Raw genomic sequence first — 23,967 nt, 5'->3', positions numbered from 1 at the left:
AGTTTGAACAAACTTCCCACCTGCTTTTGCTACAAAAGATTCTTGGCCACGTTTTGAATTGCCATCTTCTGGTGCTTTCCAGTTCTGCATCATTCTCAGCTGAGGCTGCCATATTTGTCCTATACTCCCAAGGGGACGGTGGGTGTCAAAAGCAAAAGCCACATGACTTAAAGCCTAACATTTAAGATGCATCCAGTCCTTCCCTACTCCTGTTCTTTACGTTTTATCCCCTTCTCACTTACAACACAACCTTATAATGGGCAATGAAAGGCAATAAACAAACACTTGTTAGAAAACCAAGTCAGGTGAGGTTCTGCATGTCTGTAATCCCAGCACTCAGGAGGCCAGCATGATCAAGTTTCAGGCCAGACAGGGTTACAGAGTGATATCCTGTCTCAAAACACAAAACTAAAACGAAGTAAAACTAAGATCCTTTGCTCACTCTTTCTCTCGTGTGTTGAGTATCTCTCTCTTTTCACCTTTCCCTTCCTTCTCTCTCCTTCCCATTTCTCTGGAGAATGTGACTAACACACAGCACCAAGGTAAAGGGAGTTTGTATTAGTGAGGACTCACTGTATGAACGACCTTAAGTTTGAGTGAGAGATAAATATAGCTGGAATGTGTATATAGAAAACTTTTGGGCTGGAGAGATGGTTCAGCAGTTAAGAGCATTGCCTGCTCTTCCAAAGGTCCTGAGTTAAAGTTCCGCCAACCACATGGTGGCTCACAACCATCTGTAATGAAGTGTGGTGCCCTCTTCTGGCCTGCAGGCATACACGCAGACAGAATATTGTATACATAATAAGTAAATAAATAAATATTTAAAAAAAGAAAAGTTTCCACGAAGGAGAATAATGAAGAATACATAGATCTTATCTTTATGTTAAAATATGTACCCATATACATATATGGATATATGTGTATCTATACACATATACTTCTCAGAAAAGTTAGATATGAATAGAGATCATTTTAAATTAGTGCTACTTATTTTTTTCTTTATACTTTTTTCTATATCGTTTCATTGTTATTTATATGATTTATTTTTAATAGCATAAAACTGAGACACTACATTTAGTAAAGAATATGTATTAATTGTATTAACAGTGCTGAGAGGGGAGAGTTGATGTAAGATTAGATGGGGACATCTTTCATGTGGAATAATGATTTTCTAGTTTTCTGAACGGGGTAGTATTTTTTTATTTGTCTCAGATATCCATAGAGGATAATCAGATAACATACTTTGAATTCATTGCCACAATTTTTTTTCCTAAATACTCAACTCCAAATTATTTTGAATGAAAAAATAACTAACCAACAAGAATCTCTTTATAACCATATCTAGCTGTAATACATACAATTTATCTGTACTCAGTAATAAAACAATAATAAGCCAGACATAGTAATATACTCCTGTAATCCTTTCACTTGGAAAGCAGAAGCTAGAAGATTATACATCTAAGGACAGTTTGGGTTATGTGCTGAGTTTCAGGCCAGCTTGGCCAACAAGGTGAGACTATCCCCAAAAGAAGCAAACAAACTGGGCATGCAAATCAGAGGCAGGAGGATTAGACATTCAAGTTTATCCTTGACTATATAGCAAGGTTAAGGCTAATCTGAGCTGCAGGAGCTACAACTTAAAAAACCAACAAAATAAATAAATAATAAAAATTATTTATGTAATACTAACACAAAAGCTCTACATGTTTTCCTTTCAGGCCAGTATGAGTTGCCCAAGTGCTGTGGGACAATGGTCTTGTACTTTGTAAAGATTTGTCAGTTGTATTATTTTAATAAAATGCTGATTGGCCAGTAGCCAGGCAGGAAGTATAGGTGGGGTGACCAGAAGAGGAGAATTCTGGGAAGAGAAAAGACTCAGTCTGCAGCTGTCACAGAGGAAGCCAGACACAGAGGAAGCAAGGTAAGAATGCCTCACTGATGCAAGGTACCAAGCCATGTGGCTACCACAGTCAAAAATTAGGGGCTAATATAAGTTATGAGTTAATAAAAGAGTGAGCCAATAGACCAATCAGTTTATAATTAATGTAGGCCTCTGTGTGTTTCTTTGGGACTGAACGGCTGCAGGACCAGTCAGGACAGAAACCTTGGTCAACACCCAAGACCTTCTCTTTTCTTTACTAAATTTGAGATTTGATATATCAGAAATTTAAAAGCATATATATCTTTCGAGCCCAAAAATTCCAGGAATCTATCATGTAGATCCTTATCAAATTCTAGACTAAGGTACTGCCTGCAGACTTGTTTATAACAACTAAAGCTAGAAACAATATATATGCCTTTCAATAGTGGATAGGTTATGCAAGCTGCAGTCCATGCAGTGCATACTAGACAACACTGTACCACTGAGCTATCTCAACTTATCCCGTCAACATTCTGAACTGTTGCAGGCAGAAGATAGTGAAAGGCACAGTGGAATGCTGGGATGCTGCAGATCCACTGAGAGAAGCCACGACACAATTTCAACTGCCATTTGCCTCCATCCTTTCCTTAAAAATGAAGGCAATAGAAGGTCATTCGAAAGAACTGATGGGGACTGAAGGGAGCTGAGAGACTAGCTTTGCTGAATCATGCCTTTATAACTAGAAACAAGAGGAAATCATTAACAAAAAGTTCTTTTCTATTTGTTGCCCACGGCACCTGTGACGTTCCTTCTTGATTTTTCATATCACCGACTGTTCATATCACCAGTATGGAACATCTGTATTTCACTGGAAGCCAATGACACTCATATACCTGCACAGAGATGATTAAAAACTCTGTATCCATGCACAAAATCAAATGAGCATGCAGTGCACATGCACGGAGAACACTGGGTAAAAACTGAAGCTGTATTTCAGTAGTGGGTGGGAGAGACCACAGGGCTACCAGGCAAGGCAACTTAGAGGTAATGACGACTTGACTTTTTCATTAGTGACTAGGCCAAGTCTGGAAAGGAAATGAAGGAAAGCAGAGAACAGATTAAGGAGAGTGATGCAATTTCTTTCTTCAAACCGGAGCTTATTTTGAGTATTACACATACCCTATTTATAGCTAATACAGTTTGACATAGCTATGCTCAAGTCAGAGCTGTTTCATCCGTCCTTCTGTGTCAAAAGGCAGTCTTCCTTTCAGGCTTTCGTCACAAGCTAGAATTAAAAAGACTCCAGCAGCTGTTGTGGGTTGATTGACTCTCAAGTAAAATCACAAACCACAATCACTTAAACCGCATTCCATCTTAGAAACCTGGGGACATTCCTTCTTGTAACTACACGGTTAGGCTATGTTACTGGATTTCGGCATAGTGCCTACATATTAACCATATTCTCTTCCACCATGGTCAGTAGGCCTTGTTCGGAAGCATGTCAGCTGTTTGGCTTCCCAGTACAGTAGATGTGAAACCTCCAGCCACCTGTAAGACTGCCGCAAGTATATGAATAGCATTGCAAAGCAAATGGCCGGGGAACCTTACAAAGCAACTTATCCCATATTCCTTTTGTGTCACCTTAAAATTATCAGTGGTTTGACAAGTGAAATATCTCCAAGTTGAGTGAAAGCAATTTTGCCCTCCGAACACTCACCACAGTGTAGTAATTCTTGGTAAGTGGAGCGGCGTCAAATCCTTTGACAGCTTTAGGGGACAGAGGTCTCTCTGCGGAAAAGATGTTGAGATAATGTTAATACCACACAACACCATGGTGGCCATTTGATACCATAGGACAGCTGACCTACTGTAAAGACTCCAAGTGGAAAGATCAAGGAAATGTACCTTTTTAAGTAAGTGAAAGCATCACTAAACATCAGAAGGTCAAAGTTTAACCTTCTTGTTCAGACTTCTCAAGTCCCAAGGGAGGAGCAGTCCAAAGAGTTAATGGCTGAGCCAGGGCAAGAGTATCCCTCTCAGTTTGGCTTTATTTATGGAAGTCAGAGTCTTCACTCAATTTATTCAAAACAGGTTAAGTGAAACCAAAGCAAACTGTAGTGTATTTGTAACTGGCAGATTATCACACAAACAAAAGAACATAATACCAACCGTGCCTTTCTTGGGGGTGCCTACTGTGCCAACAATAAAATCATCATAATCTTCAACTTGCTGAAAATGTCTGTAAAATGCTTCTCTGTTTTCTTTATTGTTTTAATATTATTATATTGTATTAGAAAATGCTGCCTTCCTTCTACAAAGTTAATCTTACCTATTAACTCACAACCATGGGCTATCCTAGGACAGTCTTCTATTTAAAATAAAACAGAAAAACACTCATATTTCTATTTATGAGATAGAGTTTTGCCATGTATCCCAAGCTAGCCTTGAACTCCTGATCCTCCTGTTTCAGCCACCCAAGTGCTGAAGATTACAGGTGTGCACCACCACATCTGGCTATAAATGCTTAGCAGTATCATTGCATGGTATCTTTCCAGCATGCATTGTCTCCTTTTCTTCATTTTGCTTTGTGTTCCATTTTTTTCCTATATCATACATCCTTTCTGAAGCTTGGAGGACTGCACATGGCCAAGTAAGAGTGTGCCATCACACATTAATATTCTTTTAAAATATTTTTGCAAGTTATGACTTTTTTACAGAACAACCCTAAAAATTAAAAATACCAAAACATAAATAAATCATGGTGATTTTCCATTATCCAAAGTTAAGCATCATTCTGAGTAACAATTATGTATTTTCATTCTTTTTATGAATGTGTATGTGTGAATACACACACATCTTTTCCTACAGTCTTGTAATTCTATCACAATACAGTTTCATAAATACTTCCCATATAATATTTATTTTAACTTTTATTGTATTAAAATATTCCTAATATTTATTTGGGACTAAGTAACATTAAAGACATTTTATTTATCTTTACAGCACTCTGTTAATGGAGATCATCTTATTTTACAAAGGAGAGAAGACATGAAACCAGGAATGTAATGCCCTTTGCCTAAGGTCATGCAGATAGGAAACTGGCAAAACCAAGATCAAAGCTGAGGCAGAACTTCCTAAGGAGGCGCTGCCCCCAATCAATAGGATCCCCAGAGCCAAAACTACTTAAAGGGCTTGGTCAATAGCACTGGGCAGGAGCTGATGCAGGATTTAAATAAAGATTACAAGTTAAGTTTTTTGTTCAATTATTATTTAAAGTAATCTTGATAAAAAATAAAATTTTTGAGCCTGCTGTGGTAAGTCAAACTTATAATCCTGGTCCTAAAGAGGATGAGGCAGGAGGACGGTCATAAATTTTAGAATAGCTAAGGATGCCTAAGGAGTTGAAGGTCAACTGAGCTACATAACAAAAAAAAATGAAGAAATGAAGATCACTTTTTAAGTATAAAAGCAAGGTCTACAGACACAACACATGGAACATGTTCCATCTCCTTTGATCTCAGAAACTAAGCAAGGTTAAATCTGGTTAGTATGTGGATAAAAGACACCAGCAAGATGCTGTCACCAATCAGAAGCAAGGCCAAGAAAAGTGCATTCCAGTGATGGAGTGCCTGCTAAGACATAGCCAAGGGCAGGAACGGCTGATGGAATGCATAATGCAATTGAAACACAATGTTAACTATGCAAAGAAGAACGGAGGCGAATCAAACATGAAGGAAGTAGATGCTTTAGAGATTTCTTGATGACTGGGATGACTGAACGCCACAGAGAAAGAATTCGTTCTTTGAAAACGTAAGCAAAGGTAAGGATGGGAGAAGCAACAATGTATTACAAACATGTCTGAAATTGTTAGAGAGAAAATTGAGTTACAGTTTTACATATTTTTCAAAAAATTAATAAAATAATCAAAGCTCTAATAAGAAGGGAAGAGTGAGACAGAGAGAACACACTACCAATATCAGGGGCCATAGATGACTCAGTGGGTAAAGGCCCTTGCTGAGAAACTGAGTTTGACCCCTGGACCCACACAGTGGCAGAGGAGAACTGACTCCCAATTCCCAAAGTTCTTCTTTCACCTCTAATTTGCTCACACATACACACACACAGAGGGGGAGTATTTAATTAAATTTTTAAGAAATAACTTATCAGTAATGGGGATGAAACAAAAGATTTTACTCCAGAATCTAGAAAATAGGGAATATTTTTATTTATTTGTGAGACAGGGTCTCATATATAAGGAAGAGTAGTTTCCTAATCTGCCTTAATACAAATCCAATTAACCATGCACCTAATCTTCTCGAATAATTTAATGACTCCTTAACAGGATCAGTTGGAGAAAATAAGATTGGTTTAAAATCTTTGTTTCACATCATGCTTGTTTCAGTATTTCCTGGCATGAAATTTTTTGCATGGAAAAGGAGAATGTATCTTGTCTTATTTCTTTCTTTTGATTTTTCCCTTTCTTTCTTCCACAATGATTTGGGGGGGGGGGGGGAGTGATTTTTGCTTTTGTTTTTAGACAGGGTTTCTCTATGCTGCCCTGAGTGTCCTGGAACTCACTCTGTAGACCTGACTAGCCCAGAACTCACAGAGATCCTCCTGCCTCTGCCTCCCAAGTCCTGGGATTAAAGGCACACACCACCACTGCCTGACTCCATGCTTCTTTTTAAGATAAAGTTTTGCCAGCAGTCCAGTTGACTGACAACTCATGATCATCCTCCATCTTCAGCATCCTGAGTGTTAGTGTTGTTCTTTTAAAAAATGCTCCAAGATCCCGGGTGGCAGTAGGCAGCAGAAATGCTGTAGGTCCCAAATGGTGGCAGCAGGCCATGTGGCGGCAGGCAGCGGGCTCTGGGAGCAGCCAGTCCCAGGCAGAGACAGCTGCTGGTCCCAGAGCAGTGGTGGCGGGCCATGTGGCAGCAGGCAGTGGGCCCCCGGCAGAGACGGCTGCTGGTCCCTGAGGAATGGCTGGTCCCAGGCAGGGAGACACATGGCGGGCGGGCAGAAGACAGAGACATGGATAGACACAACCGACATACAGGGTGAGGTTGTTTATTCAGGGGGTTATGGAGGAGGAAGAGTGAAGGGGGGGACAGAGAGAGAGGGAGAGAGAGAAGAGAAGAAAGAGACAGAGAAGGGGGGAAGAGAGAAGTGGGGAGAGAGGCAGAAGCAAAGCTGCCTCTCCGAGAGGAAGATGGAAAAGAGAGCAAGCTCAGGCCAGAAGCTGAAGATCAGCCTGCTTCAGTGGATGGGGAGGGGAATGGGTGTGGCTTGTCTCTTAAAGGGACCAAAACCATAACATTCCCAGGTCTTCCTTATAATAAAAAGTACGTACGTCAAGGAAGCAGAAAAGGAAGGGCCCAAGATGGCAGCGGGCAGGTCAGAGGTAATGAAAGTGGGCGTGGCTTGTCCCTTAAAGCGACAGGAAAGCACAACAGTTAGGAGTATAGGTGTAACTCTCAGTGACTGTCTTGGGAGAAAATGAATGAAGAATCTCTATAAAAACCTTAGCTTTTAGGGCCAGTGAGATGGATCAGAGAATAAAGATGTTTGTTGTTTGCCACCAAGCCTGATGGCTTTAGTTTGAGTATTTTCTTTAATTTTGCCAAATACAATTATACTGGATATTGTAACAGATTCTTGCTTGCTAACTATTTTGTTTTATGTAACTTTACTCTGTTAAAGTAAAAACCTTCCTTTTTGATTAGACAGAAAGAGGGAAATACTGTGGTATGGTCTTTCTGCATGCTGTGAATGTGTATTGCTCTAATTTGTTAATAAATAAAAGTGCTTTGGCCTATGGCAAGGAAGGATCGAGCCAGGCAGGAAATCCAAGAAGAGATATAGAAGGGCAGAGACAGGGAGACGCCAGCCAGCCAGCTGCCAAGGAAGCAAGACGGGTAAAAAATGGGGTAACAAGCCATGAACCACATGGCAAAGCATAGATTTGAAAATATGAGTAAATTTAAATGTAAGATCTAACTAGTAATAAGCCTGAACCATCGCCCAAGCATTTATAAGTAATATTAAATCTCCGAGTGGTTATTCAGGAACTGGTGGGCGGGAGAGAAACCTCAGGTTACACATACATCTTTTATTTATTTTCAGTTTATATGAAGGAGTGTTTTGCCTGCATATGTGTGCACAAACTACGTACATGCCTGGTTCCTGCAAAGGCCAGTACAAGGTGTTGGAGCCCCTGGAACTAGAGTTTACAGACAGCTGTGAGCCTCCAAGTGGGTGCTGGAAATTGAACCCAGGTCCTCAGAAATAGCAGTGAGTACTTTTAACCATGAGCCATCTCTCCACCCCAATTGTGGCTTCTGGATGTCACTGACGTTGAAGTTCAATCGTCTCAGTGAGATGTTTTTATCATCAAGATGACTTACTACATCTTTAACCTCAAGGGCGTGCTGAAAGCTCACTCTCTCTCCTCTGTGTCTCTCTGTGTGTATAAGAGAGAGACAGAGACAGGGAGACTCAACTACTCAATTTCTTGCCTTTCTATAATATCTTGTGGGTTGTTCTTTGTGCTACACTTCTCTCGAAGAGCAGGGGAAAGCACTGCCTCTGTGCCTCTGAGCACAGTAATATCTGCCCCAGACCTACAGTGGAATCTAGAACTTAGTATGCCACTCCCCGAAGACAAATTTACCATAGCACTAAGTGTTCTTGTAAATGACAGCCTCAAGAGATGGAAACTGCATAGCACTCCCCTGGCACAACCCTCTGCAGGGGGAGGGTTATATGTCCCTGGGCTTGCTTCGTCATTACATGACATTACAAAAATACTCTGAGTATTAGGTTGAATGTCTCACCTCCCAGGCTAGGTGTGTGAATTTGTCAGAATTACTGACTGTCCAAGTGACCATATGTCTATACCTTTGACCCAATTGGAGGAAAGATAGAGATTTCCCAAGTTCTTCAGTTCCACTCCTGATTCAAGTTCATGGAAGGATTAAAGAGATTGTTCAGTACTGGGATTTAAAATGTGTCTATGGAATGCTCATTTCATCTTTGAATCAATCTATAAGTCATTTTCACCCTCTCTGAAGACTAGTCTTGCTTCCTAAGCTTACATATCAGCAAAGAATTCATGGAAAGAAATTTATAAAAAGGCAGCTATCCACAATCATTGAATACAATGAATACAGCATGTCCTCTGGTGACATTCTAGGTAAATTTGGTAGAACTAGAAAGTTTGGGTAGAAAAGATTTCAAATCAACAAAACTTTATTGCTCATCTAACTTTCCTAACAAAATACTTAATACCTTCATTTACACCAGGCTAAACTTTGATATTGCTCCAAAGCTCACTCATTGTCAGTACTAACACCTCCCAACACCCAACACACACACATACGTATACACACCTTTCTTCTATCTTTTCTCTGAATGGAATCCAGCAATTTATCACTCCATCATCTGTCACTATAGCAAAATATTTATAGCTAAGTGCCTGTAAAAGATAGGTTTCCTTATCTCATAATTCTGGAAGCTGATTGGGTGGTCTTATTCACTTGGCGTCTGGGGAGAGCCTCCTTAGCTAGATAACAATATGGAAGTAAAACAGAAAGAGAATTGACCACATGAAGAAGAGGAGATTCCAAAGTAAGACAGAAGACCACTGAGATTCAGGAGCCAGGTTTACTCTCTTTATAAAAATCACTGTAACAGGAACTATTCAATGTGCCTAACGAACTACTTTAATCTTTCTTCCAAGGGTGTCGTTCCTAAAATTTTAACTTCACTTGCAACTGGATGTGGAGGCCGGAGGAGCAATAATTTAAGGTCATCTAACTTTATGTAGTGAACTTGAGGAGAAAGAGGGGAGAATAAAAGGAAGGGATAGAGAGGAGAGGGGAAAGGAGAGGAGACAAAAAAAGAGATGAAGAGAGGAGGAAGAAAGGAAGGAGAGAAATGAAAGGAAAGAAGAAAGGGAAGGGGAAAGAAAAGAAGAGAAGGGAAAAGAAGGAAAAGGAAGGAAAGGGAAGAGAAGAGAAGGGAAGAAAAGGGAAGGGAAATAATAAAAAATATATACAAACATGAGTAGTTTTCCCCTTTACTCCAAATGGTTGGGTTATATACCCCTCTTAATCACTAGTATCCATTACTTTATGTAGTTAGCTAAATCACTAAACATACTATATTGCAATGATATCTTCTCCCACTAATCCGAAAGCCAATGAGATAAGAATCATTCTTATGCTTTTCTGTCCCACCAGTGTTCAGGACAAGAATTAATAAGATAATCATGGGAAACAAATCTTTGTTGAGCAGACAGATGGATGATAACACATTCTTTTAAGAAGTTCTTCATCAGGTTGAACCTCTCGATTTGGATTCTCCTCGTCTCTTTCCTTGTCCTCATGCTCACGCTCTTTGGTTCTGCTTGAGCAACATCTGCATCCATGCACTTTTCTGTCTCTCCACTCTCTCTCACTATCTCCATTGCCAGGTACAAGGCAGAATCCTGACCCACCACTCCTCTGAAATCCAGCCATCCCCCAAAGCACATACGATCCTCTGCTTCAACTTCACATTGAAGAGTTTTCTTCTGGTGTAAAGAAGAATCGAACTGGGGCTTTGGAATATAGATAAGTTGATAGAGTGCTTGCCTAATATATATGAGGTTCTGGGTTCCATTCCCAGCATCACATAAACAAGGTATGGCAACACCAGCCTGCAATCCCAGTACTTAAAAGATGCAGGCAGAAATATCAGAAGCTCTGGGTCATCGCATCCTACATAGTGGATTCAAGGCTAACTAGGCCTATGTGTGACTAGCTTTAAAAGAAAAAGTATAATAAAATAGTTATTTTCAGGAAAATGGATAGAACTATAGATTATAAAGTTAAGCAAAATAAACTAAACTTAGAAAGACAAATATTACAGGTTTTGTCATACACAGAATTGTTTTGGGATTATCATTTTGTATACTGTAAAGTTGTGTCTCGCCTAAGGTATCTTCTGATTGGTTTAATAAAGGGTGGAATGGCCAATAGCTAAGCAGGGGAGAATAGATGGGACTTCCAGGAAGAGAGAAGAAGAGATGCCAGCGAGACATGGAGGAAGTCAGACACACAAAACAGAAGAGAGGTTTAAAATAAGTGACGTGGTAGCATGTAGAGTAGTAGAAGCAGGTTATAAGAGCTAACTGAGAACAAGCCTAAACTAAAGGCAAAACTTTCATAATTAATAACAAGTTGTATGTGTCATTGTTTAGGGGGCTAGTGGACCAAGAAAGTCCAACTACACAGAATACAGATTATATATGTAGGACATGAGAGTAGAAAGATAGCTGTAAGGGGAGGGAATAGTTACTAAGGCTTAAGAGAATATGGTGGTTTGAATAAGAATGTCTGCCCATAGGCTCAAAATTGAATACTTGATCAACAGGGAGTGAAAATCTTTGACAAGGTTAGAAGAACTAGAAAGTGTGTCCTTGTTGGAATAGGCATGACTTTGTTGGAGGAAGTGCGCCACTTGGGGTAGGCTTTGAGGTTTCCAAAGTCCATGCCAGGCCCAGACTCCCTTTCTCTCTGCCTGCAGATCAGGGTGTAGCTCTCAGAGCCTGCCAGTATACCACCATGCTTCCCCACCAAGATGACGATGGACTAAACCTCTGAAACAGTAAACAAGCCCCCAATTAAATACTTTTTAAAAGAAGAGTTGCCTTGGTCATGGTTTCTCTTCAAAGCAATAGAATGGTGACTAAGACAGGACAGATGAGAACAAGGGTGTTGTGGGGGAGAAAGAAAATATTGCATAATTTTTTACATATAGAATCTACATATATGTATATGTATATATATAATGACATTAAAGAAGAAGTGGGATTATTCACAGGAGGAGAAGAAAGAGCAAGAGAGGCAGAGGCAGAGGAGAGCTGAGACGGGAAAGTGAGTGTATGAAAATGTAATAATAAAACTCATTATCTCTCCTGCTCCTGATTTGGACCTTGAGATTTCTGTCCGGTGCTCCAATGTGGGTCTCTGTCTCTGTCTCCTTTCATCGCCTGATGAAGGTTAATATTCAGGAGGATGCCTATATGTTTTTCTTTGGGTTCTCCTTCTTATTTAGCTTCTCTAGGATCACAAATTATAGGCTCAATGTCCTTTATTTATGGCTAGAAACCAAATATTCCCATGTTCCTCTTTTTGGGTCTGGCTTACCTCACTCAGGATAGTGTTTTCTATTTCCATCCATTTGCATGCAAAATTCAAGAAGTCCTTGTTTTTTACTGCTGAGTAGTACTCTAATATGTATATATTCCATACTTTCTTCATCCATTCTTCCATTGAAGGGCATCTAGGTTGCTTCCATGTTCTGGCTATTACAAACAATGCTGCTATGAACATAGTAGAGCATATACTTTTGTTGTATGATAAGGCCTCTCTTGGGTATATTCCCAAGAGTGGTATTGCTGGGTCCAGGGGTAGGTTGATCCAGAATTTCCTGATAAACTGCCACACTGCTTTCCAAAGTGGTTGCACAAGTTTGCATTCCCACCAGCAATGGATGAGTGTACCCCTTACTCCACAACCTCTCCAGCAAAGGCTATCATTGGTGTTTTTTATTTTAGCCATTCTGACAGGTGTAAGATGGTATCTTAAAGTTGTCTTGATTTGCAGAAGGAGAGAGAGCACGAGCAAGGAACTCAGGACCACGAGGGGTGCACCCACACACTGAGACAATGGGGATGTTCTATCGGGAACTCACCAAGGCCAGCTGGCCTGGGTCTGAAAAGGCCTGGGATAAAACCGGACTCACTAAACATAGCGGACAATGAGGACTACTGAGAAGTCAAGAACAATGGCAATGGGTTTTTGATCCTACTGCAGGTACTGGCTTTGTGGGAGCCTAGGCAGTTTGGATGCTCACCTTACTAGACCTGGATGGAGGTGGGTGGTCCTTGGACTTCCCACAGGACAGGGAAACCTGATTGCTCTTTGGGCTGACGAGGGAGGGGGATTTGGTTGGGGAGGGGGAGGGAAATGGGAGGCAGTGGCGGGGAAGAGGCAGAAATCTTTAATAAATAAATAAATACATACATACATACATACATACATACATACATACATACATACTTATTATCTCGTTGCCTTAGGGTTTCCACAAGAAGTAGACTGTCACACTGGGTGAAGCTTGAGCAAAAGAGCCCTCAAAGACTGCCCCCTTACAATGACTCCTTTCCTCCCACAAGGCCACACCTCCTATTAGTGCCACTCCCTTCGGGGCTCATTTTCTTTCTTTCATTTGTATATTGCCTTTATAAATTAATGTTTAAATATGTCAGTGAAAAAATCAAAAGCAACTTGACATTGCCATCCCCATCTTCATAGAGCTCTAGCTCAAGGGCCTGGCATTTTCCATGTATTTCGTGGCCAAGGAAAATCATCCTGCCTGCTACTCTCTGCCTCCCTATAAGCATTCTCTAATTCACTCTCTCTAACCTCCCAGCAGGCAGAACCATCGTCAAATCTTCAGAACCCAGTTCCAGGACTTGCCCTCAACTTGGAATATTGCTAATCAAACTGTTTCTTTGTTGCCCCAGTAGCCTCTTGTTTAGACCTTTGTCTGCCTTGTCAGTTCTACCACATGCTGCTACTGTAAGCTAAGCACATAAAGCTAAGAAGGTCCTATGGGCAGAGTATTTGGGCAATATTGTTAGGGACACCCCAAGTGGATAACAGGTACTCAGTGAACAAGATGAATGCAATTTTATCACCTAACTCGCAATATTCTTTCATTTTACAAATATGATCTTTTTCTGAGACTGGGTTTTTTTGTTTATATTCATTGTACATTATGTGTATATACATATTAGGCTGTATATACACATAATGTAAATCATGTACTTTGACCATATTTAACCCATAAACGTTTTTATTTTGTTTAAGTCTTGATTTATTGAGACAGGGTCTCACTTTGTAGCCCAGGCTGGCCTGGAGCTAATGGGCAAGCATCCTGTCTCGCTCCCCAAATTATAGGCATGAGCCATCACACCCAGACATTTTGCCAATATTTAACAAGCATAAATAAAGCAGAGGAGGATCTCTGGTTTTGTAGTATTTATATTTTAAAGGTAAAATGTGGGCAGTAAATGAGTAAAGAAATAATATAGGATATTAGGGGAAGAAAAGAAGCGAGCAAATAGAGAAACAGGACAGAGAGACGGGTGGACACAACAGGGAAAGAATTCACCTCTGTTCTGGGTGACTCAGGAAGACGCTGCTACTACGTGTTCAAGAGAGCAGACCTGGAGGTCACAAGGCAAGCAGCAGTGCAGAAATCTGAGAACATTGCCAATGGCTGGACAGGCAGGAAGGCCAACAGACCAGTGTGCATAAAGTGGAATGAGATCACCTAGGGACAAAGTTGGGACAGCACTACTGTGGTGACCTAGGCTTTGATACTTCTGGAAAGGGCCATGATTTGGGTTACATTGTTAATGAACTGCCCTGATTACCGAGTTGAGGCTAGATTACAGTAGTGACGAGAACAACAGAGGGGATGACGAGAAAGCGGTGACAAGGAACCTCATGAGAGATGCTGTTCCACATACATCAGATCCAGGAACTTCCTGGCCTCACAAACTTCCTGGACTCTGAAACCACACCTACTCTCCACAGCAGGCTGTTTCTTGGGATCCCCTAACTGCTCAAGTCAGACTACAGTTTGCTAATCTGAGTCTTAAACCAGAGAACCCCAAGAAAAACCCAAAGGGAAGGGAGAGCAAGGCCTAAGCTTGTCCATAAAAGATTAGGCACATTGCTCTAAGACGTCAAAGTGAGAGTCACGCTGTGCACTTCTCTACCCTTTAAGCAGTGCTTGGAATTTCTAGGCAAGGCAATCAAAGTCGTTTCTTTTAGTTTTGCAGATGAGGACACTGCGCCAGGAAATGTCGGTGTAAATCTGGAAAATGGTTTAGGGGTCCTGACAACCGGATTATGTCAAAGGAAAGCTACGGCAGGGAGTGAAGGTCAGCTGTAAAAATAATCAAAACCAAGGAAATTCCAGGCAGAGCCTGTGAAAATACTTCCAGAGCTTAAAAAGGTCTCAATTCCCAGCAAATAAAAATGCTGAGGACTGAGACTCTAGACCAGAGGTAAATAAATCTCTTGCCCAGCATGTATTCGGAGCTGGGGTCCATGCCCAGCATGTATTAGGAGCTGGGGTCCATGCCCAGCATGTATTCGGAGCTGGGGTCCATGCCCAGCATAACAAAAACTGATGAGAAGTCCATACAAACAAATATTTGTAAGTCCTCTAGGAAACACGTTCCATTCAATGAGATGCTCCCCTCCCCCATCCCAGAACACAGAAAGCTGAACAACTGAATTTCATCTTAAGAACTTCTAAGGAAAGCCCTCTAAGTGATGATTATCTGGGGCCAGCTGTGCAGGGAGAAGGAGGAACTTTCATTATCTGTACTATACTTCTGCAATATTTTATTTTATTTAGAGTGAGTCTATATTTTTACTAATTAAATGTGTCAACGTAAAAATACGTTGTGTCCGTGTGAGCATGATGTATGCGTGGAGGAGGGCACTCCAGCCATGGCACACATACCGAGCTCAAAGGACTGCTTTGTGGGGCTGGTTCTCTCCTTCATTTTTCCATAGGTTCTCGCGATCAGACTCGGGCAACCAGTGCTTGGCTGTGCAGCAGACACCCTCACCCAGTGAGCATCTCACTGGCCCCCCACTGTCATTTCTTAAATTAAAATGTATTTATTTATTCATTCATTCATTTATTCTAGGGGGCATGAACTGTGGTGCATATATGGGGGTCAGAGAAAAACTTTTGGGAGTTGGGCTCTCTCCTATCGCGTGCCCTGGGGATCTAACTCATGTCAGGCTTGGCAGGAAGCACCCCTACTCTCTGAACCACCCACTGGCCCCATCAATTATGAAGCCTTAAGGGAAAAACAAAGAAGAGACCATACAAGGAGCATCAAGCTATTGAAAAGAGCCCTTAGGTAAATATCTTTGAGAAGTGAAAAGAAGGAATAACAGCACTTTTATCTGCACTAACACATTCTTTACCAGACTGACTGTGAAAGGGTCCTACTGAATTCTGTTGCTGTTTGGTTTATTTCAGACAAGGTATGATGTAGCCCACGTTGGCCTAGAACTTCTTTTACAGGTAAAATGACCTTAAACTATTTTTTTTGTTCCTTCTCTTTTTTGTATTCAGAGGAATTTTATTTTATTTATTTTTTAATTTATTTATTTATTAAAGATTTCTGTCTCTTCCCTGCCACCACCTCCCTTTTCCCTCCCCCTCCCCCAATAAAGTCCCCCTCTCTCATCAGCCTGAAGAGCAGACCGGGTTCCCTGCCCTGTGGGGAGTCCAAGGACCTCCCACCTCCTTCCAGGTCTAGTAAGGTGAACATCCAAACAGCCTAGGCTCCCACAAAGCCAGTACGTGCAGTAGGATCAAAACCCAGTGCCATTGTTCTTGAGTTCTCAGCAGTCCTCATTGTCCGCTATGTTCAGTGAGTCCGGTTTTATCCCATGCTTTTTCAGACCCAGGCCAGCTTAAACTCTTAATCCACCCACCACCATTTCCCCAGGGCTAGGAGTCCAGATGTATACCATGATACTCTGCTCATTTCTGCTTAGTATTTCAAGGAGAAACTGCCTTCTTATTTAAGAAGGACAAATAAGTTACCCAAAAAACGCCTCTGAGAAAGACTTCTAAAGAGCAATTAAAGTCAATCGTGTGTTCATTATTCAGAAAAGAGGAAAGCAATTCCTGGTGTACAATAAGCTAAGGACAATCTTGTTCCTAATGCAGTCAGCCAGGCAGCTTTCCGCCTGAGCCCGTTATCTCTCTTACACATCTCTGAGGCGGTAAGTCTTTGGTCTGCTTAAAGGCTGTAGAGCTAAAAAGGGAAGTGAGCTCTCAACTTCCCTTGTTATTGTATTCTGCCATGGTGATTCTCGGAGGAGCAGGAAGGACTCTGCACTGTGCACTCGGCTAGAATGGGTAGATAGAAAGTCACGTACTTATAGTACAACAGTGGTCTGAACGGTGGATTCTTTTGCTTATTTGGTTTTCACATAGTCTAAATACAACTTTGTTTCGACACATGTAACTATTCCCGGTTCTGTACTAGTCTTATTTTGGACACACACAAGTATCAACTGTTTCTGTTAAGCAATTTAAACTAAAACATTTTCAGTAAGAACACCAAGAAGGAACAAGTGTTGCACATAAGAAGACTTGGGAAAAACTTTACTCACCACTGGGTTTAATTTCTCGGACATAATTACTAGGGAACCATCCTGTTCTCCCATTTAATGTGCCTTCCCACCAGCCTCCTTCTTCAACTCGAGTGACATAAATGATGTCGCCTTTACACACTGACAGTTCATCTTCGTTAGTCTGCTTGAAGTTGAATCTCGCCTTTACTATCAACTGGTGACTTCCATTTTCCGTCATTTCCTAGAGAAACAAAAGCCACACCAGATGAAGTGCCCGTCTAATTGAGGCATGCGCAGAAATTATGTAGATGTCAGCAAAGTGGAGTGACCAAGGCCATAACCCCAGGGCTCTAGGGAAATGCCTCAGCAGTTAAGAATGCTGGCTGCTCTTACAGAGGAACTGGGTTCAGGTCCTAGCACCCACATGGCAGCTCACAACCATCTGTAACTACTCGAGTTCTAGGGAAATCATTGCGCTTTTCTGGTCTTCTTGGGCACTTTTGTAAGTGGCACACAGACATTCATGCAGGCAAAACACCTATACCCTTAAAGCGTATCTTTTTCCATTTAAAAAGAGTAAAACCGCAGACCCATCTCACTTATTTATTTTATTTGTTTATTTATTTTGTTCTTTTTTTTTTCCAGGACAATCTCTCACATTAGCTCAGGCTGGCCTGGAATTCGCTAAGTAGCCTGGGCAGGACTCACAGCAATACTCCTGCCTCTCAGTCTCCTAAGTGCTGGGATTGCAGCTATATGATATCGTGCCTAGCTTAGCCTCTGTTTTGAATTTAGGAGTGTCTAAGTAGGTCTCGGGAGAGATTAATAGCCCCTTCAAGTCCCTATGCAAGCATCTGGAAGGTCTTGGGGAATGATGGCCCGCATTTCACCCCAGGAGCCCCTGGTGGAAGGGAAAAAGGAACTGACTTCCAAATGGTGTTTCCTGATCTCCACATGCACCTGCACTATATACATGCACACACAACGACAGCAGCAATAATAATAACAATAGAAAATTTTAAAATCAAACTTGCGTTTGTCAGAGTGGACATTTTCGAAGGACTCCCAGCTTTCAGTTCCCTTTTCTTTCGTCGGTTTTTTAAATGTGGCTGCTTAGCTGTAGCAGCTACTAGAGTGAACTTAATATACCGTTCCATCCTGCTTCTCTCCAGCATAAAATCTGGTCCCAACGTTAGCTGCTAAACTACCCTTATAAAAACCACTCCCATCTCTCGGTTACTCACAAATCTCAACTAGGCTGGCCTTAAATCAAAAGTAAAGATCAGATGTCGCAGTTAGGCTGGGTAGGGGAAGGCACACATCTGTGATCCTAGCACTTAGGATTTGAAGGGAGGAAGATCAGTAGTTCAAGGTTATCCTCAGCTACACGTCGAGTTCAAGGTGAGCCTGAGCTACGTGAAACTGCCTCAAAACACCCACAATTACATAAATAAGAAGTTCTGGGTTTAACTTCCGAGAGTTACAGATCCTTATGAGAATCTGATAAGCTCAACAAAGTTTTCCTTGCTCATATTAGTTTATGCACACAAGCTTTTATATGCAACGTAAGAGGGGCCAAAGACTACGGTGCCATAGCATTCATCGGCTTCTCCAAAGGATCTGTTGGCACAGCTGGGCTATAACTTAAGGGACAGAGTGCTTATCTAGAAGCCCTGGTTCAATCCTCAGCATTGTATAGGCCAAGTATGATTGCACATGCCGGTAATCCTAGCACTTGGGAGGTAGAGGCAAGAGGACCTGAAGTTCAAGGTCATTCTACCTCCAAGACGTAGCAAGTTTTATGCCAGGCTGGGTGAATATGAGAGCCTGTGTCAAAAGGAGAAGGAGGAAGGTGTGATCTCCAAAAGGATAAGAACTACCTATTCAGATGCTCTGGAAGTAACAGGTTGGGGTGGCCTACAGTGAGCCGGTCACTTGGGACAAGAATGAAAGAACAGACAATGGCATTCCTCCCAAATCAAAGCGTCTAAAACCAAATGCAAAGACAATTAGGAGGTCCAGTATAGAGAATTATCACGGGCTGATATTTAAAAGTGGATCTTCTTTTGAGACCCAGGTCTTGAGTGGACTATGTAGGCCAGGTTAACCTCAAACTAGCAGTGATGCTCCTGCCTCAGCTTCCAGAGTGCTGGGAATGCAGGTTTGTTCCACCAGGTCCAGTTACACTTGGGTCTTGCTCAATAAGAATTCAAAGAAAAAAGATTGCAGTCAAGACCAGAACAATAACAAATACTTATTGATTGCTAGTGGGTCCCAGGTAATAACACATTCTAATAAGGTCATGGAGCAGGAAAAGGAACAGCGAAGTGCCATCAAGAACAGTCGTAATGACAGACATTTGCATAGCATTCCCAGTAAAGTGACTAGCTGAAGCTTCATAAACAACAGAGCTGGGCTTCAACCCTGAGTTCCAGACCCAGGAGCCCCACCTACCTGCTTTAGCCTGGCATTCCACTTTGAACTGGCTTTCACTCAGTACCTCGTCCGTCTAGTGACACACCAAACAAACAATATCTACCTCACCACATACGGAAATACATCTGGGATGCTGATCTGATGTGACAGATTTTAAAACAGAGGGGGCAGGGAGAGGGGACTTCACTTACCACTGCCTTTGCCTGACTTTGCTGCGCTGGAGTGGTGCTGGGAACTGTTGTCTGTGGGTTTGGTGGGGCACTGTTGGTAGCAGTAGCGCTAAGAGAAGATGACCGTCCACATGGTCTTTCTGATAGCTGATCTGTGAAAAGAGGAAAAGACATGGTAAAAGAACCACTCACGGCAGCAAACCACCGACAACATGAGAAGCTCCTTCCCAGGACATTGTCAAAGCCATCCGAGCAGCTCTGGGACTTCTATCATTCTGAACAGGCTATGTCTTTCAGGCTCCCCCTCCCTTTTTTTTTTCCTTTCAATGGCCAACTTTTTTCTTCTTAACCTTACTGGCCACTGCTGTCCAGTATAATGAAAAACAGCGACAGAACCACATTTTCTCCTAACCCATTTCCCTACAACTCTTCCCTCCTGAACCAGTTGTCACAGTATGCCCTGTTATCCAAGGCAGACCTATATCGGGTGCCAAACAGCTGTTTGTGGCTCTTATTACTTTTGAAATATTTCAAATTTCTCTCTTTGTTTGCTGGCCCATAACATAGGGGTTCTTTGCTTACATGTAAAAATATGCGTGGCCCACATAACGTAGAGTCTCCCTGGTGTGTTGGGGTGGGGTGCAGAATCAGAATGAGGGAAAGGGTGGATTTGAGACAGATGCGATCTTAATCCTAGAATCGCTTTGTAAAACCAAACACGGGAGCCTTCTCTTGCTTGATTCTTTGTGAAATTCGATCGGGCCAGAGCTGAGCTGGGTGTTTTCAGTATGCTGAGTGTGTATTAAAGGGAGAGGCTGGCTTCTTGACAAATTCAAATGAGGCTCCTTTTCCTCTCCACTTATTTTTAAAAGATATAAACTGCAAAAGTCTAAAGCCCAAACATTCCCTAGGCGACAGGCTCAGTATCCAAGTCATTTCCTTGAGGCTGTGGGTTTTAACTTTCACCTCCTTGTATTTTTATAAATATCTGTGGTAAGCGAAGAGACTGTAAAACTTGCAAGAAGAGTTTGGCAAAGGAACGTATAATTTGTGTGGCATAATGTTAGAATTGTACCACCCTCCCTTTCCAGAACTGGATACTTGTCATGTGTGTTAAATATAGCTACTTGAATTAGCTGTACTCTCTGCTATACGCCTCGCAATAGCTCAAAAACATTTTTTTTTCCCAAATAGCAAAAGAACAACTTCGGAGAAGTATTTTTCTACATCTTGCTATTATCTCCAGCTCTTTGGGGGTAAAACTATAATTACTCGATGGCTTCCTAGTTGCCCCATCCTACTTGGCACTTGATTATATTGTCTGCTCATCTTCTCTAATTGTTTCACGTGGATAAGTTGAGTCTCCATAAATAGATGGTAATTTTCCCAAGGGCAGGGCCATATCTTCTACTTCCTCTATGGCACCTGGCAGTGCTGGGCACACAGTCTTTTGGCTCTTAAACCATCCAGTGGCAGAATTCATGTTTGGCGTAAGGGCTCTGGACGGTCATGTGTGGGTTCGAATCCTGGATTAGTCATTTGTTTTCCAGTTGGGTAACTGTGGGCTGGCATTCCTCATCTATAACGGGGACTTCACCATCACCATCGCCTCCAAAGGTGTTCCAGAGATTCAATGAGATCACTTGGAGCTGTTGAGGCAGCCCAGACCCATGGAGAGGACTCAAAGCCTTTGAACTCTTGTTAAGACATGATGCCACAGTAAAGGGTTTCTAGTATAGTTATATCAGCTTCCTCTTTATTCTGCTTATACTTAATGACCTCCAATACAGTGGATAAGAAATGTTTAAATAACTACTCTTTTCATTCATGGGGAATCTGAGGTTTCATTCACTGTGTAAAACTACTGAAAAGCTCTTTTTCACAACCTATGGAAAACCAGAAGAAAAATATCTCTGGCGGAGAAAGGGAAGTGAGATGGCCGTATTTTGTAAACCTTATTTTTTTTTAAAGGAGGAACTGCTCTTTCCCTTTTTGTTTTCCGTCTTGTTATACTTAATTGGCAATCCAAAAACTTTGCATGAAGTCCCTTTTTGGTTCTTATTGTTGTATTAAGGATATAAGAATGCAATATGTAGGCTTGATAGGCATGTATTTTCCTTGTTATTCTGTGATAAGAACATTTAAGTTATTAAAAATTGAAGTACTTTACATTTGTTTAGATTTATTTGGGGGAAGGGAAGAAATTTATACCATATGAACAACTGCGGCCATAGTTGGCGTCTAGAAACATGGACCATAAATCACCAGCAGGCCTTACCTTCTGTTGCTTTGTTGACAGCTAAAAGAGTGCTCAGAACCTTGGAGAAATTGGCCCCTGAATAAAGGTCATCGGGCTCAAAAACCTATTAAAAAGGAAATTTGAAACTGTAAGATGTTGTAAGCAATCAACTCAACAAGCGAAACTGTCAAAAGGCCCCTACCTCAAGTTCTCAAGAGGGAAAAGTATGTTCAAGACAAAATACAAACCTCTGCCTGCCTTCTGGAGAACCCGGCGCAGTGGCTGAGCGGCCTAATGGCATGTGGCAGCCATCAGTGAGTCAGAACAAGACAGTATTGGGATATGAAAGACAAGCCAAGGAGGAAGTGCCCACCAGGAAGTCCACAGCACATACACAGCCCCATGCTCCTGACCTGAACACATGACGCTCCTGAGCTACTTACAGAAAGCACATGTGCACAGGTTCCAGTCCCTGCCCAACAATGGCCCCAGAAGTCTACAGATAAGGAGGTGGGGCTTTCTGCTTTCCCTTTTGCTCTCGGTCCTCACTACTGGCGCTGTCACAAGTCCCTCTCTCTCCTCCCCTTCCTCCCTGGTGCTGCCCAACCGCTCAGGATCCCAATGCCACATTGCAGAACTTCTGTCCCGACCTGCCTCTTGCTCTGCACCCTCACTTCCCATTTTCTTCTCTGATCGATCTTGCCCTTCTCATCTGTGAACTGAGAGGATCTGACTCCCCATCTGCCCAAGCTTTTGAGTTCTTCCCGGCTTTGGGTGACTTTTGCAGCTCTGGCTCCAGGCCTTTCTGGCACTTTGGCCAGGCATGATGGGTCAGATCTGTACTTACCACACTTGGCAAGCTGAGGCAGGAAGACTGCCATGAATTTGAGGCCAGCCAGGGCTGCAGAGTGAGCTCCAGGTCAGTCTGGGCTCAAGTGAGACCTGCCTAAAAATAAAAATCCACATTGCCAGTTTTTGCCAAAATTCTGATAGGTTACTATTCCTCCTAAAAGTGCCAATTACCTACTGATGTCTTTTTGTGTGTTCGTTTGTGTGTGTGCGTGGTGTTAGAGGACAACTTTTGGAAATAAATCGGTTCTCACCTACTTTATCCATCCTGGTGAGTTAACTCTGAAAGTGACTTTAACCACTGAGTCATTTCACAAGCCCTATTGTTTTAAATACAATATAAAGTGTTGGTTTTAAAATACATTCCCTATATTAAGATGGGTTGGGGCATCTTATAATCTCGGACATATATATTGAGGCTAGTAACCTCAAGCACAGGAACAATCCAAAGTAGTCAGCCAATAGCATAGATATAAACCAGGCGTGGTGACTCACACTAGTAATCCCAGAACTCAGCAAACTGAAGGAAGAGCATCACCAAAAGTTCAAGGACAACCTAGCCTACATAGTAGGTCTGACAACCTCAGTTAGAGCCTCAGAATTTACATGTGGAAGTAAAACGTCAGTTCCTTAAACTGTCCTCTGTTGAAGGGCCATAGGAGCATGTGTGCAAACTCACACACACAGAAAAAATAAACAAATAAGCAGAGGTAAACTTTGAATAAAAGGGTACCATTATATTTGCGAAGAGTTAAATGGTACTACATTCCAAATGTTTAAAACGCACTTTTCCAGGCATAAACTGACAGGAGTTCTATTTTCGTTTGCCAAAGCCGAGGTGAAGAAAATGCAGTTGATGATGGCAACAGCATCCCTACTGCAGACTCAGCCCATCTCCCCTAGGACTGACCCGGTGGGAAAGTGTTCATGGTATCTATGCCAAAATGGTCACCAGGCAGGGTCACTTGTTTCCTTTGTGTTAAGTGTGTTCCTTTTGCAATGTCACACAGCCATAGATCACTCTCTCCCTCTCGTCTTCCTCCCACACTCCTATTGTCCACTCCCACAAGTCTCTTTCCTACACCTATGTCTTCTTTTGCTTTGTGACCCACCACGTCCAACTCAGGCTGTTTGTGAAGTTCTTTGTTTTCAGCCTCTAATTGCCAGTGGGACTGTTGA

The 23,967-nt window shown here is 41.9% G+C and overlaps 1 protein-coding gene across 1 annotated transcript in view; it reads right to left on the bottom strand.

The window, feature by feature from the left end:
* LOC121437374 (rho guanine nucleotide exchange factor 6-like) overlaps positions 1-23,967 on the bottom strand; it is a 119,751-nt gene that overhangs the window by 64,886 nt on the left and 30,898 nt on the right. Inside the window, 4 exon segments of the mRNA XM_041637258.1 lie at positions 3,579-3,649; positions 17,134-17,335; positions 19,722-19,852; positions 21,979-22,063. Coding sequence (XP_041493192.1) covers positions 3,579-3,649; positions 17,134-17,335; positions 19,722-19,852; positions 21,979-22,063 — 489 coding nt within the window.

Source organism: Microtus oregoni, unplaced genomic scaffold (genome assembly GCF_018167655.1).
Source record: "Microtus oregoni isolate MIOR12 unplaced genomic scaffold, Mior012 000052F_002, whole genome shotgun sequence".
NCBI lineage: Eukaryota > Metazoa > Chordata > Mammalia > Rodentia > Cricetidae > Microtus > Microtus oregoni.
This window is presented reverse-complemented; position numbering and strand designations above follow the sequence as displayed.